Source organism: Ascaphus truei, chromosome 1 (assembly GCF_040206685.1).
Source record: "Ascaphus truei isolate aAscTru1 chromosome 1, aAscTru1.hap1, whole genome shotgun sequence".
In the NCBI taxonomy this organism is placed as follows: domain Eukaryota; kingdom Metazoa; phylum Chordata; class Amphibia; order Anura; family Ascaphidae; genus Ascaphus; species Ascaphus truei.
This window is the reverse complement of record NC_134483.1, coordinates 538,208,835-538,225,542: the sequence shown is the minus strand read 5'-3', so window position 1 is coordinate 538,225,542 and position 16,708 is coordinate 538,208,835. Positions and strand designations below refer to the sequence as shown.

At 47.3% G+C, this 16,708-nt stretch overlaps 1 protein-coding gene across 16 annotated transcripts in view; it reads right to left on the bottom strand.

Annotated features, from left to right (window-relative positions):
• Positions 1–16,708, bottom strand: part of DYSF (dysferlin) — a 406,918-nt gene that overhangs the window by 228,051 nt on the left and 162,159 nt on the right. For all 16 annotated transcript variants that reach the window (XM_075573113.1, XM_075573169.1, XM_075573215.1 and 13 more), the window contains 4 exons: positions 13,160–13,284; positions 11,980–12,086; positions 3,867–4,059; positions 1,607–1,762 (listed from right to left, as the gene is read on the bottom strand). In XM_075573113.1, coding sequence (XP_075429228.1) covers positions 1,607–1,762; positions 3,867–4,059; positions 11,980–12,086; positions 13,160–13,284 — 581 coding nt within the window. The remainder of the gene's footprint in view (positions 1–1,606; positions 1,763–3,866; positions 4,060–11,979; positions 12,087–13,159; positions 13,285–16,708) is intronic.

Below are 16,708 nucleotides of genomic sequence, written 5' to 3'. Positions count from 1 at the left end.
CGGACCACAGACCCCCCCCCCCCTCCCCCTGGGGGTAGGGTTTTTTTGGGTATGTATTTTGTAGGGTGGATTGAGTGAGAGTGGGGTAATTGACGGAAGGTAGGGGCGAGTGAGGGAATGGAGGGGGGCAGGAGGGAGTGAGTGAGGAAAAGAGGGAGTAAGAGTGAGACGCAAGGGATGAATACATGCAAGGCGGGGAGGGGAGGAGAGTGAGTGAGACGGATGGGAGAGAAATACATGCGAGGCGGGAGGGGAGGAGAGTTAGTGAGACGGATGGGAGAGAAATACATGCGAGGCGGGATGGTGGAGAGTTAGTGAGACGGATGGGAGAGAAATACATGCGAGGCAGGAGGGGAGGAGAGTTAGTGAGACGGATGGGAGAGAAATACATGCGAGGCGGGAGGGGGGGAGAGTGAGTGAGACAGATGGGAGAGAAATACATGGGTAGAGGGTGGGAAATAGAGGTGGCTCGTGACGTGTGAAATGATGTGACTGACCCCTGTCGAACCTATTATGTGTCAGCCCGATAGGGTTCCCCGAGGATTTTAGAAATACTTCAAGGGTTCCTCCAAACAAAAAAGTTTGGAAATCACTGATATAAGGCCTCATCCAGGGTGGTGCTAAGCGGGCGCGCACGCTCACGGTAGACACGTTGTGACAATGCACGTGTCTTGCGTGTGCGGGCGGCGCGCCTGCTCGTCGCTCAGCCGCTTGCCGAGCAAGCAAAATTGATTTTGCTGCTCGCGAGCGCGTCCCGTGAGCGGTTCGCCCAATGATGGCGAACCAGCTCCGTGACGCCGGGGCCGCGCCCCCAGACGCCCGCGCACCTAGCCGGCCAGGAAAAGCGCGGCCGAGCAGGGCGCAGCGCTGGAGCGCGAGCTCACCCGTTCCCTACCTGGACGAGGCCTTAAACATATACACGTTTTAGCGCTTAAACCTGCGTCTTTACCTGGCACGCGCGCCTGATTTATTGGTGGACTCTCCGGGTTGAAAGAGATTCTTATGAATTCCAGTGAAATTAATGCTGGGGTTAGAGAAATGGTTGGCGCTGTGTGATTTTTTTTTTTATTTACGCAATCGGGAAACATTAACAAACGTTAATTGCAGATCAACAAAACGTTTGCGATACAATTTTGAAAGTGTCTACTTTTTTCCACCAGCTTTCAGAACCTCAAATCAGCAAAGGTCCGAAAGATCCAACTGGCATAGGGGCAGGGGGTGGGGCAACTCCAGTCCTCAAAGGGCCACCAACAGGGCAGGTTTTCAGGATATCCCTGCTTCAGCACAGGTGGCTCAATCGAAGACTATCACCTGTGCTGATGCTGGGACTGGTTGAGGCACCTGTTCTGATGCTGGGACTGATTGAGCCACCTGTTCTGATGCTGGGACTGATTGAGCCACCTGTGCTGAAGCAGGGATATCCAGAAAACTTGACCTGTTGGTGTCCCTTGAAGACTAGATTTTCCCACCCCTGAACCAGCATGTGCTGATTTGACTCAGATCTCAATATTACAATCCCACTGGTAGCACAATCGCGGTCAGGTTTATACCAACACACGTGTATTTCAAGCCTTGCAAGTGGAGAGAAGCAGAAAAAGAAACCTACTTTTAGAAATATTGTCTGAAGTTTCCCGCAGTTCTTGCCACAGAATCTGGACCCGTTCCTGGAGAACAGGACTTCTCGAGCTGGCATTCTGTAGTAAGCCACACGCTTGTCTCCCTGTAGCATCCAAATCACTATATCTGGCAGGCTGTTCTGCGGCTGAAAACGGGGAATTCGACAACTATTAGTGCTCCTTTCCAACAAACACATAACAGAATGCAGATGAAAATTGGAAAATGATGGAAAAAGGAACCGCAATGTAGACAGGCATCATTAATGTTTCGGATTATCTAAATAGAGCCCCGAACACAACACAGAGCCACTTGCCAATGGTGGAAAAGTTTCGAGAGGCCAACATCCAACGTGCCCAGATCTCTCTTGTCTTCATTTAAAATTACTTCGGCTCCACCTTCCGGCTCACCACATTTGGCAAAGGTTGGAGGACCACCTATTCCTGACCTAGATCCTGTATCTTTAGCGTGTGCACTTTTATTTCTAAGGGTGCTTTACCAAGGGCTGTCTTTCAGAGCAGATTCCTGTTGCAAACACTGTATACTGTCAAACTTGAGACTTCTCTTCCTGGAGTGGCCCAGGAAAAGGCTGAAAGGTGCACCTGCATCCCATCGCAAAGATGCACAAGGCAGATGGTGCTCAGGTTGGCAAGTTGTGGCTGAGTTAAGGTATAGTGGCCTAGAATCATTAAAATCCATTAAGATGGAGTTAACATCGCACCAGGTTAAAAATCGATGCATTTACTGCAATTATATGACCTGACTCATCGAGATTGCCGGACCAAAAACGTAATAGTCGCGATGCGGTCATTAATGCAACCGGTAATTAGCAGATAATTAATGCATCGCGATGAAATGAGGGAGGGTAATACAAATCATACATTATTACATAACCTTAGAATAGAAAATACATTAACCCCTTTGATGCCGGTGGCTACCAAGATATATACCACGGTAACCAAATGGGGTTAATATTTGCGTTAAACTACACTACTACATCCCACCCACCTTGCACCCAACCCACCTTGCACCCCACACAGCCCGTGACTACCTTAGTTGCTAGTAAAGCACTGCCATGTAATGCTTTACTAACTGCCAAGGTAAACAAGGGGTTAACCCCAACCACCACCCCCACCGGGGGTTCAAATTACTGTGCCCGAGGCAACTACCACCAAAAAACCCCTCCCCATCCCCTCCCTTGTAGAGTAATGGACAATAGTCCTATTAGCCAAATGTGGCTAATAGGGCTTCTGGCCACTTTAAGTACAACACAATAAACATACAAAATACATGAAATAACATTAATAATACAATATATAACCATATTAAAAACAATCATTGTAAACATGAATCCAATGCCACTATGGCTACCTAGGTCCTCTCAATGGGAGCCTAGATAGCCACATTGGCACTCAATATAAAAGGTTAGTTTTGAGGTGTCGATCTGGCCTTGGATTAATCGTATGGCTTTAATAGTTGGGCATCGGGAGAGCAGGGCCCAGAAGATGAGAACATCCTTCATCAGGGTGAAGGTAAGTGCTAAACTGTTATTACCACTGACCATCGATTGCCAGTGTGGATATCTAGGTTCCCATTGAGAGGGCCTAGGTACCCACAGTGACAATCGATGGGTTAATGTTTACAATGGTTGCTTTTAATATATATGGTACATAATGAATAATACATATAGTATTATTAATGTTTCATTTTATTGTACTTATAGCTGCTAAAAGCCCTATTAGCCACATTTGGCTAATATGGCTATTGGCCATTACTCTAGGGGTACGGAGGTGATGTTTCTTGGGGGGGTGGGACAAGGGAGGTGGGTGTTGGAGTAGTTACCCAGGGAGGGAGGTTATGACCCAGAGGTAAGTGGTGGTATGAGTTAACCCCTTGGTTGCCTTAGCGGTTAGTAAGGCATTGAATGGCAATACGTTAGTAGCCAATTAGGTAGCCAAAGGGGTCAGGTAGTGTAGTTGTAGTTAAGTATTAACCCATTTATAGCCCTTAGTGGTCAGCTAGTCATGGAATCCCATAAATAGCTGACCACTTGGGCTACTAAGGGTTTAATATGTAGTTAAATGTGTCATTTGTAGTTTTATCACCAATTCCATGTTGGTTTAGCTTATCTTGCCTAAGTATATAGTGGCCGTTATAACGCCACTCTGGTTTAAGTGATGAAACAACGCCGTACTTTCTGGAATTAGCTATGAGGGCTTCTGCAGGTCTGTGCCCTTGCCCCAGTTTGTTACCTCCTCTGCCATAGCTTTTAATCGCAGTAGCCAGTCATCAGCCTGCTCCAACGCGTTCTGCAGCTCACACTCCTCGTGCTTCAGCTTCAGAGCAGACTGTACTATCTGACTCAGATTGGTCCTGCGGAATCTATACAAGTAGTGATCGAGGTGGGTGGCTCCGGGCATTGAGAGGACATCGGGCAACGTTTGGCTGTGCATAGAAAAACATGAAAAAATACGTCAATACCAGACAGTGCCCATGAAGAAAGGATGTTCCAAAAGCTCGGTATTCTGACAAAAAGGACTCAACAAAGGAGGACCAGTCGCTACAAAGGGCAACAAAATAACAATTATTGCACAGATTGCTGTTTTAAAGTTGTTTATACTACAGTGTAGCAGGGGTGCGCAAACTGGGGGATTTTTTGGGGGGGGACGGCCGATTGCAGAGGCCCCACACTCTTCCCCACGGCACTTAAATTAAATGCCGGGGATCGCGCGAAGCCTCTATAACCTACTTACCGGGATTCAGTAGCCTTGTTGTGCCACGTCGCCATGACAATGCGGCGTCAAATGACCCTGCGACGACCCTGTACAGTCATTTGACGCCCTTCGCCATGGCAACGGGGTCATGTGATGTCACCCGCGGCGTTATTTGACGCCGGTTAAAAAGTAAGGGGGGAACGAGCACCTGGGAGAGCAGGCAGGAGGGGCGCAGCTCCATTAAAGCTCCCCTACAGGCCCACCAACAGGCAGTAGCGGATTTAAAACTTTGCCACCCATAGGCACTTAACCCGGGCCTCCGCCTCCTGCAGTGCCGCCATGTTACGACGGGTTTCTATGACATCGCAGTGTTATTTGATGCCGCAATGCTACAGAAGGAGGGGGGCAGGGCGAAGGAGGAGGTAAGAGACTTTTACAGAGACCCCCATGAATTGTAACATGTAATGTAATTTGTTATCTTATTGCTGTGTGTACTGTATTGTAACAACAGTTTGATTTGTTCATATTAATTCCCTTGTGTTTGCATTTCTCTGTCACACTTCCCCAAACAGAACGTGGAATACAGAGTTGTATTTCTTACACCCTGCTCAATACCCGGCAATCAGTGGGGAAGAGAGCAAGGCCTCTGAATGCCGCCCAAATATTTTACCACACTAGGCCCAGGCCTATCGGGCCTAGTGGGAAATCCGTCACTCACTGCAGGGTACCACATTCACTATTGTAACCTAGTGAGGCCCCCCAAATATGCCAGGGAGGTCCCTGCCAAATATGGGGGCCTCACTAGGTTAAAATATTTGTTCATTTTAAATATTAATTAATAAAGAATTCAGGATTTGTTTTCCTTCACAAACAAACCAGGTTCTAAGCCCAGCACCTTAGAGGTGAGAGGCTCTGCATACCAGTCATAGCAGAACCCAGCACCTGGGAGGTGAGAGGCTCTGCATACCAGTCATAGGAGAACCCAGCACCTTAGAGGTGAGAGGCTCTGCATACCAGTCATAGCAGAACCCAGCACCTGGGAGGTGAGAGGCTCTGCATACCAGTCATAGCAGAACCCACCACCTTAGAGGTGAGAGGCTCTGCATACCAGTCATAGCAGAACCCAGCACCTGGGAGGTGAGAGGCTCTGCATACCAGTCATAGGAGAACCCGGCACCTGGGAGGTGAGAGGCTCTGCATACCAGTCATAGGAGAATCCAGCACCTGGGAGGTGAGAGGCTCTGCATACCAGTCATAGCAGAACCCAGCACCTTAGAGGTGAGAGGCTCTGCATACCAGTCATAGCAGAACCCGGCACCTGGGAGGTGAGAGGCTCTGCATACCAGTCATAGCAGAACCCGGCACCTGGGCGGTGAGAGGCTCTGCATACCAGTCATAGCAGAACCCGGCACCTGGGAGGTGAGAGGCTCTGCATACCAGTCATAGCAGAACCCGGCACCTGGGAGGTGAGAGGCTCTGCATACCAGTCATAGCAGAACCCAGCACCTGGGAGGTGAGAGGCTCTGCATACCAGTCATAGCAGAACCCAGCACCTGGGAGGTGAGAGGCTCTGCATACCAGTCATAGCAGAACCCAGCACCTGGGAGGTGAGAGGCTCTGCATACCAGTCATAGCAGAACCCAGCACCTGGGAGGTGAGAGGCTCTGCATACCAGTCATAGCAGAACCCAGCACCTGGGAGGTGAGAGGCTCTGCATACCAGTCATAGCAGAACCCAGCACCTGGGAGGTGAGAGGCTCTGCATACCAGTCATAGCAGAACCCAGCACCTTAGAGGTGAGAGGCTCTGCATACCAGTCATAGCAGAACCCAGCACCTGGGAAGTGAGAGGCTCTGCATACCAGTCATAGCAGAACCCGGCACCTGGGAGGTGAGAAACTCTGCATACCAGTCATAGCAGAACCCAGCACCTGGGAGGTGAGAGGCTCTGCATACCAGTCATAGCAGAACCCAGCACCTGGGAGGTGAGAGGCTCTGCATACCAGTCATAGCAGAACCCAGCACCTGGGAGGTGAGAGGCTCTGCATACCAGTCATAGCAGAACCCAGCACCTGGGAGGTGAGAGGCTCTGCATACCAGTCATAGCAGAACCCGGCACCTTAGAGATGAGAGGCTCTGCATACCAGTCATAGCAGAACTCGGCACCTGGGAGGTGAGAGGCTCTGCATACCAGTCATAGCAGAACCCGGCACCTGGGAGGTGAGAGGCTCTGCATACCAGTCATAGCAGAACCCAGCACCTGGGAGGTGAGAGGCTCTGCATACCAGTCATAGCAGAACCCAGCACCTGGGAGGTGAGAGGCTCTGCATACCAGTCATAGCAGAACCCAGCACCTGGGAGGTGAGAGGCTCTGCATACCAGTCATAGCAGAACCCGGCACCTTAGAGGTGAGAGGCTCTGCATACCAGTCATAGCAGAACCCGGCACCTGGGAGGTGAGAGGCTCTGCATACCAGTCATAGCAGAACCCGGCACCTGGGAGGTGAGAGGCTCTGCATACCAGTCATAGCAGAACCCAGCACCTGAGAGGTGAGAGGCTCTGCATACCAGTCATAGAAGAACCCAGCACCTGGGAGGTGAGAGGCTCTGCATACCAGTCATAGCAGAACCCAGCACCTGGGAGGTGAGAGGCTCTGCATACCAGTCATAGCAGAACCCAGCACCTTAGAGGTGAGAGGCTCTGCATACCAGTCATAGCAGAACCCGGCACCTTAGAGATGAGAGGCTCTGCATACCAGTCATAGCAGAACTCGGCACCTGGGAGGTGAGAGGCTCTGCATACCAGTCATAGCAGAACCCGGCACCTGGGAGGTGAGAGGCTCTGCATACCAGTCATAGCAGAACCCAGCACCTGGGAGTTGAGAGGCTCTGCATACCAGTCATAGCAGAACCCAGCACCTGGGAGGTGAGAGGCTCTGCATACCAGTCATAGCAGAACCCAGCACCTGGGAGGTGAGAGGCTCTGCATACCAGTCATAGCAGAACCCGGCACCTTAGAGGTGAGAGGCTCTGCATACCAGTCATAGCAGAACCCGGCACCTGGGAGGTGAGAGGCTCTGCATACCAGTCATAGCAGAACCCGGCACCTGGGAGGTGAGTGGCTCTGCATACCAGTCATAGCAGAACCCAGCACCTGAGAGGTGAGAGGCTCTGCATACCAGTCATAGAAGAACCCAGCACCTGGGAGGTGAGAGGCTCTGCATACCAGTCATAGCAGAACCCGGCACCTGGGAGGTGAGAGGCTCTGCATATCAGTCATAGCAGAACCCGGCACCTGGGAGGTGAGAGGCTCTGCATACCAGTCATAGCAGAACCCAGCACCTGGGAGGTGAGAGACTCTGCATACCAGTCATAGCAGAACCCGGCACCTGGGAGGTGAGAGGCTCTGCATACCAGTCATAGCAGAACCCAGCACCTGGGAGGTGAGAGGCTCTGCATACCAGTCATAGCAGAACCCAGCACCTGGGAGGTGAGAGGCTCTGCATACCAGTCATAGCAGAACCCAGCACCTGGGAGGTGAGAGGCTCTGCATACCAGTCATAGCAGAACCCAGCACCTGGGAGGTGAGAGGCTCTGCATACCAGTCATAGCAGAACCCAGCACCTGGGAGGTGAGAGGCTCTGCATACCAGTCATAGCAGAACCCAGCACCTGGGAGGTGAGAGGCTCTGCATACCAGTCATAGCAGAACCCAGCACCTGGGAGGTGAGAGGCTCTGCATACCAGTCATAGCAGAACCCAGCACCTTAGAGGTGAGAGGCTCTGCATACCAGTCATAGCAGAACCCAGCACCTGGGAGGTGAGAGGCTCTGCATACCAGTCATAGCAGAACCCAGCACCTGGGAGGTGAGAGGCTCTGCATACCAGTCATAGCAGAACCCAGCACCTGGGAGGTGAGAGGCTCTGCATACCAGTCATAGCAGAACCCGGCACCTGGGAGGTGAGAGGCTCTGCATACCAGTCATAGCAGAACCCAGCACCAGAGAGGTGAGATGCTCTGCATACCAGTCATAGGAGAACCCAGCACCTGGGTGGTGAGAGGCTCTGCATACCAGTCATAGCAGAACCCAGCACCTGGGAGGTGAGAGGCTCTGCATACCATTCATAGCAGAACCCAGCACCTGGGAGGTGAGAGGCTCTGCATACCAGTCATAGGAGAACCCAGCACCTGGCAGGTGAGAGGCTCTGCATACCAGTCATAGCAGAACCCAGCACCTGGGAGGTGAGAGGCTCTGCATACCAGTCATAGCAGAACCCAGCACCTGGGGGCTGAGAGGCTCTGCATACCAGTCATAGGAGAACCCAGCACCTATGAGGTGAGAGGCTCTGAATACCAGTCATAGGAGAACCCAGCACCTGGGAGGTGAGATGCTCTGCATACCAGTCACAGGAGAACCCAGCACCTGCGAGGTGAGATGCTCTGCATACCAGTCATAGCAGAACCCAGCACCTGGGAGGTGAGAGGCTCTGCATACCAGTCATAGCAGAACCCGGCACCTGGGAGGTGAGAGGCTCCGCATACCAGTCATAGCAGAACCCAGCACCTGGGAGGTGAGAGGCTCTGCATACCAGTCATAGCAGAACCCAGCACCTGGGAGGTGAGAGGCTCTGCATACCAGTCATAGGAGAACCCAGCACATGGGAGGTGGGAGGCTCCGCATACCAGTCATAGGAGAACCCAGCACCTGGGAGGTGAGAGGCTCTGCATACAAGTCATAGCAGAACTCAGCACCTGGGAGGTGAGAGGATCTGTATACCAGTCACAGGAGAACCCAGCACCTGGGAGGTGAGAGGCTCCGCATACCAGTCATAGCAGAACCCAGCACCTGGGGGCTGAGAGGCTCTGCATACCAGTCATAGGAGAACCCAGCACCTATGAGGTGAGAGGCTCTGAATACCAGTCATAGGAGAACCCAGCACCTATGAGGTGAGAGGCTCTGCATACAAGTCATAGGAGAACCCAGCACCTGGGAGGTGAGATGCTCTGCATACCAGTCACAGGAGAACCCAGCACCTGGGAGGTGAGAGGCTCTGCATACCAGTCATAGCAGAACCCAGCACCTGGGAGGTGGGAGGCTCCGCATACCAGTCATAGCAGAACTGCACAGCGGTAATGGCTCTTACGTTAAAGTTACTGTCACTACATTTCTTATATGTGCACCAAAAAACTTGATTGAAAACTCATGGGACCAGGGTCACTATGTCTGGATAAATCTACGTCCTGGACGTAGAAAGAATAAGGCCACATCAAAATGCAACACATAGATCTCACAACAGGGAGCAAGATAACCCGACCGAACATCCATTGATGAACATCCCTAATGCGCGCTAGTACGGAGTTTCTTGGTGAGTAGCGCGGTTTAAATAAATAAAGTGTGGCCTCATTTGTGCATGCGTGTTTAGCATGATTCCTATAAAAGCATGCGTGAAACATTGGGGTATAACTGAAGTCCAAAATAAAAAAATAACAAAATGCATTTTCAAAACTAAAATTCTTCATAATGTGAATTCTTTCCAAATACCAATTCATCATCCTATCCCCACTTTTACGTGTCCTCTGATCCCTCCTGGCTGTGCCTGAATGTATCCTGCTCTTATATATTGGAGCTGCCAGCCTCAGCAGTGAAAATATTTGACATTCCTATAGCCTTATGTGTGCGTACAGTAGATGACACAACAGACCTGATACGGTGACAAAGTGCCTATCCATCCTGATACGGTGACAAAGTGCCTAATTTATATCTGGGTGTCACCCATTGGTATTAGCCTCTACCGTGATATACCATTAGATTGTCATCTAAAACTGCAAGATGTGTTGTGTTGCGTACGATGGGTGTAACTTGGCAATTGTACTGCAGTATGTTATTTATTTACTTATAACAACATTTACAGTATATAGCGCCCTTATCTACGGCGCTGTACATTAGTTAGTAAAACAATGGTGAGGTTGAGGTTATAGATGGAACATTTCATGTAATGGGCATAGAGTACTTGGTAATATGTCTTTGTGGTGGGCAGGGGTGGGAACATTATGGTCAGGCTATGGGTTAGGTGCATTGAGAGCTTGCTTGGTTGGTGGGCAGGGGGGAACATTATGGTCAGGCTATGGGTTAGATGCATTGAGAACTTGCTTGGTTGGTGGACAGGGGTGGGAACGTTATGGTCAGGCTATGGGTTAGATGCATTGAGAACCTACTTGGTTGGTGGGCAGGGGTGGGAACATTATGGTCAGGTTATGGGTTAGATGCATTGAGAACTTGCTTGGTTGGTGGACAGGGGTGGGAACATTATGGTCAGGTTATGGCTTAGGTGCATTGAGAGCTTGCTTGGTTGGTGGACAGGGGTGGGAACATTATGGTCAGGCTATGGGTTAGGTGCATTGAGAGCTTGCGTGGTTGGTGGGCAGGGGTGGGAACATTATGGTCAGGCTATGGGTTAGGTGCATTGAGAGCTTGCTTGGTTGGTGGGCAGGGGTGGGAACGTTATGGTAGATAAAAGAAATAACACGGCGCTAGTGAATAAAGTGACACAATTTTAGAGAGGGTTGGGGTTCCTTACAATGCATCTGTTCTCAGATGTGCTATTAGAGAGGGTTGGGGTTCCTTACAATGCATCTGTTCTCAGACGTGCTATTAGAGAGGGTTGGGGTTCCTTACAATGCATCTGATCTCAGACGCGCTATTAGAGAGGGTTGGGGTTCCTTACAATGCATCTGATCTCAGACGCGCTATTAGAGAGGGTTGGGATTCTGCAAAATGTCATAATATAATTATAGGGTTCCTTAACAAAAAAAAGGTTAAAAAAAAACACTGCCCTGTACAATGATTTTTGCAACTGCATTTATTCTTTATTATTAATTAATTACATTGTAAATGTGTCATTAATTTATATGGAAACTATTGTTTCTATGTCTGCCTTAGAGCCCATGTATTTTTTATTGGACTGATATGGTGAGATAAGTTTTCTTTGTTAGTATTTTTCCTGATAAAAGGGCATTAGATATATTGCAGAAAGAAATTCCAGTTGTTGCAGAACAAAAATTATTCCTGTTCATTTCCAAAGCCAGAGAAAGCCTCTTCTTATTTTGATGCGAACTTACAAAAAAAGAAGAAATTCATTAAAAAAAAAGCTTCGGTCTTCTAGAGACACATATATGTTAGACATCACTAGGGAAGAAGCTTCCAGTTTGTAAAATTAAAGGTATTACAAATGATGTGCAGTGAATTTCCCAGTGTAACTAAGCAAGTAAAATACACTCAATGTTAAAGAGAGAAAAACAGCTTCTCGCAAAGAAATGGTTAAAAAGCTCCAAGGAGAACCTGGAAGAGACATTATAAAATGTTCCGAAAAAAAGCAAGCCTTGAGTTTATCTGCCAAATTAGATTTTGTATGCCATGAAACCTATTACACTACCTTAGCACACAATGCATCCTATTCACGTACACAGCTATTGAGCAGCAAAAGAAAACGTATGGCCTGCTTCGTATGTCACGTTTTCAACTTTGTGCTTTGGCTTCGTAAACATGAACAAATGACCAGCGTTTTTGTTTTCAGCAAAGGGCCTCTTCCAACATAAATACATCCTCTTGTAATAAATGCAGGAAACGTATCCCAGTTGAATCTTACAAAATTACCTGCAGTCAGTGATGATGTCATCAATCAAGCGTGCCACCACTGTATCCAAGTCATACGGAGAACTCTTAGCTTTAACAGCAAGGTGGACCCGTTCCAAGTTGGATTCCTACAAAACACAGCGACGAAAAGTCTTGTCTTATCCAGAGATCTATATATCATACACTGGGCTCTTGTACTACATGTTCTCACTATATGCCTTGTTTTTGCCAACTTCTCCATTGTTGGCATTGGTCAATGTGCATTCAGAAGCGTGGAGGCACTTTGCTTAATCCCTTCCACACGCACTGCCAACGTGTTGTGGGCATCTGAAGGTGTCAAATACAAGGACACAATATTCTTGGGACCAAGTATTCAAAATATAAGAAGGAAAACTCAGTGACTGGTGTGAATACGAAGCTGATATAAGTCCTGATTTTATATTGAGTGAATGGACTGCAGAGCAAATCCACACATAGTCAGTGATGATAGTTTGATCCTGTAGTACGTCTCTATCTGTACAGCATTCATTGCCACTAGGACAGTGAGAAGATAAAGCATGCAGATGGTGCAGTTTAGTGGTTATCCTGATTAGAAGCGGGTTAACCTGGTTAGAATACCAATTCCGGCTTTTCTTGTGACATTGGGTAGTCACTCCATCTACTTGTGCCTCCAAAAATGAGACTATCAGCACCTTAGGGCTTTTTGCGGCTGCAAGATTGTATGTCAGTGCTTTACAACGTATTTATTTTGTAATGTAATAGTTTTTTGACAACCCTAAGTTATTCATCTATGTAATGAAGCAGGAAAATGATGCAAACAATGTAGCACAGTATCTGGGTTTGTGTCCCATTACAAAGGCTCCCTAGGTTATGAAGTCAGTCTGTTTCTTTCTGCCATTTATTGGACACTGCAGTATCTGGTAGCTTTGAAGTCGCCTCTTGGCTGTAGGGCTCTCCAGTACAAGTCCTCGGGTAGCAATCTGATTGTCCTCATAGGGAGTTGGAGCATCATTCAGTGCAGAACTCACTGCTACCATTTCTGATTGCTCACCGAGATGTGTTGTCTGGTATCCTCAAGAGTATATGTTTTGTTTGCGCCACTCTACAGTTATTATTATTGTTTATATCTGTAAAGCGCCAACATATTCCACTGCGCTGTTCAATGGAGGTAGAGAGATGTAAATTACATGGTTTCACTCACCAGACGGTCTACCGTGTGATGGAGTATGTTCTGTACATCCGTTCTGTGGCTTATGTCTTCCCAAAATGAAGACAGGACAACTACAGGCTTCACGTTGCCCCAGGGTAAGTAGTAGTACTGGCAACCTGGGGGATAGGACTGAAATTATTTCATGTACAATCAGCACGTCGTACATCTGCATTATAACAAAAGGAACAAGAATAGGAAAAGCGGAGCACTATCCAATGAAATAAGGATCCAGAGGGGCTACCTCATAAAAAAGACTTTATTGGGTCATACAAAAAATGAACCCCTAAAGAAGTAGGGGAAACACACAACACATTTCATGCCTACAGCGCTTAATCATGGTAAAGAGTCAATTTGAAGAAAGATTTAGGAGTGCTTGTAGGCTTAGCAATAGTGCCCAAAGTCATGCAGTAGCTGCAAAGGCAAACAAGATCTTATCTTGCATTAAACGGGCAATGGATGGAAGGGAAGTAAACATAATTATGCCCCTTTACAAAGCATTAGTAAGACCACACCTTGAATATGGAGTACAATTTTGGGCACCAATCCTAAGAAAATACATTATGGAACTAGAGAGAGTGCAGAGAAGAGCCACCAAATTAATAAAGGGGAGGGACAATCTAATTTATGAGGAGAGGCTAGCTAAATTAGATTCATTTACATTAGAAAAGTGGCGTCTAAGAGGGGATATGATAACTATATACAAATATATTTGGGGACAATACAAGGAGCTTTAAAAAGAACTATTTGTCCGAAGGACATAACAAAGGACTCAGGTTCATCCCTTTAGGTTGGAGAAGAGGAGATTTCACCAGCAACAAAGGAAAGGTTTTTTTTTTACAGTAAGGGCAGTTACAGTGTGGAATTCATTACCCATAGAGATGGGCAGATACAATAGATTTGTTCAAAAAAAAGGACATCTTTTTAGAAATAAAATACAGGGATATACCAAATAAGTATACATGGGAAGGATGTTGATCCAGGGATTAATCCGACTGCCAATTCTTGGAGTCAGGAAGGAATTTATTATTCCCTTTATGAGATATCATTGGATGATATGTCACAGGTTTTTTTTGTTTGCCTTCCTCTGGATCAATAAGTATAGATATAAAGTATCTGTTGTCCAAATGTAACACAGGTTGAACTTGATGGATGCACGTCTTTTTTCAACCTCATCTACTATGTAACTATGTAACACCAAAGGCAGGTGCCTGATGGGGGTCCCCAAACTCTGCTCCCCTCTGAACACAACAAGTGTGCTAAGGGTTAACATCTGCTTGTACTGTGTGGAATGTCAACCCCACCCACCGGAAAGTTAATGAGCCAGGAAGACAAAGGACTGTTAATCCACAGCTGCATTCAATCTGAACCCCTTCAGTGTACATCTGCGTCGCCCCAAAGGCGGACAGCCTTTGGCGCAGTCGAAGGGCAGCTAAAGGGTGTGAGCTATTTGCTGCTGTTCGCTGATGTTTGGTCATGTTAAAGCTTCCCTATTTCAATCTGAAACTCGCCAGCCCTTTTATCCTCTGTACCCAATTTTCCAACTCTATCTGTCCATGAAATGTCTGTGAATTGACTGTATAATCTCTGTTCTTTTAATGTAACCATGTATTGTTATAGCTCTGTGCCCAGGACATACTTGAAAACGAGAGGTATCTCTCAATGTATTACTTCCGGGTAACACATTTTTATAAAGAAATAAATAATATAGATAGCTCAATGACATGTAGATGTACTCGCTAAATCAAAAGCTGAAGCATACGGAGCAAATATTGCTGGGATGGGTTATTGCACCCATTACAATGACTGGGACAAAAATTGTCTTCAGCACAAGAAGGCGGCTTCAAATCATATGGCATACGGGCTAATGGGCTTATTCTAGCAGCTCTGCGAAGTACATGTCCGTGTCGGATATGCAGGTCACCCACTGTACACTAGAAGCCTGTTCTTGCGCGTCCAAACCGTGCTACAAAGGCCTTTTAAGAAATATTTCATTCCGGCGCTGCAAATCCGATCAAAATGGCTCAAACTCGCACATTTTGCAAACTTGCTCGGACTCTAGTAGCTCGGTTAAGTCAAAAAGGCGAAACCCGTGGAAATATGTGGCCAATCTTATCTTCCCACGTAGCGGCTCCCGAGATTGCAGGATCCCGAGACACACAGGCGGGTTAAGCTCCCTTACGTTAAATGCTTAATGAACTAATGTACTATCATGTCTGCCCTCCCACACCTATGTATAACTCGTGTTGTACATTGCTGCAAACATGCTTTCCCGTGTACAAATATCATTATACCAAAACGCATTATAATATTCATATGAGCTACCTGCGCGGGTAATTAGATGCCGGATTGTCTCATTAGATGACAGGTGACCCGATTAAGTGTTATTGCTAAGCACAGCCCTTTCATTTAATGTTATTTCAAATTTTCTGTTAGAGGAATGAATAATATATGGATGTGGACTATGTGGATTATTTTTGTTGGCAAGTCATGTTAATTTTTGTGGGGTCAGGATGTATGATCCTTTAATATTTTCCTTCAATGTTCATACATATATATATATATACTGTATATATATACTGTATATATATATATATAAAAAAAGAAAAAAGCGCCCAATCCTAGTGCATTACTGTGCAAAAATAATTTAATTTCCCAAAAAAGCTCAAAATCGAACTCACAAACATAGAAGATAAAAATGCAGTTTATGAGATTATACTCATGCTCCAAATAACAGCAAACATCCGCTCCTCTACTCCACTGCTCTGCAGCTCTACCGGATCCGATCTAGCCCTCGTGAGTAACCGTCCAGTAGGGACTCACGACATCAGGCTCTCCACGAACTCCTTCCCCCGGGAACACACCACCAGATCACTATAGTTCCCACCGGGGATGGAACGGCGGCTGATGTCACACACTTAGGGGCCTATGCAGAGAGCAGCGAATTTTAAAAATGGCGAATTTAGTAAAAAGTAGCTTTTTTGGAGAGTTTTATTCTCCATATGCAGAAAAGTGCGAATTCTGCTATGTTTAACATGGATGCGTGTGGCGAGTTTAAATTGGCGAGATGCGCGCTTCAGAAACGTGTAAAAACAAATTCGCGCCTTTTTTTTCCCATTGCAATGGCCGCGAGCGGCAGCTTCTTGCCAATTTTTTCTGGCGAGGCAAAAAGGAGACAATCGCGCCATTTTATTGGCGCGAACAGCCGCTAGATGCCGTTCGTGGCTCTCTGCATTAGGATATTTTTAAAACTGGCGAGATTGAGGTTCTCGCCAGCCGCGAGGCGAGTTTTACAAATAGAAAAGAAAAATTGGCGCGTTTTTCGGAACTCGCCATTTTCTGCTGTTTTCTGCGCGATTTTCTCCAAAAAATGGCGAATTTCGAAATAGCGCTGCTCTCTGCATAGGCCCCTTAGTGTATGGGTGACAAGCAGGTCACGGAACGACGCTGAGATATCCACAGCACACCTAGCCCTACGCGTTTCATCAGACAAGCTGATTTCATCAGGGGATCCCCTGCATTTTTATCTTCTATGTTTGTGAG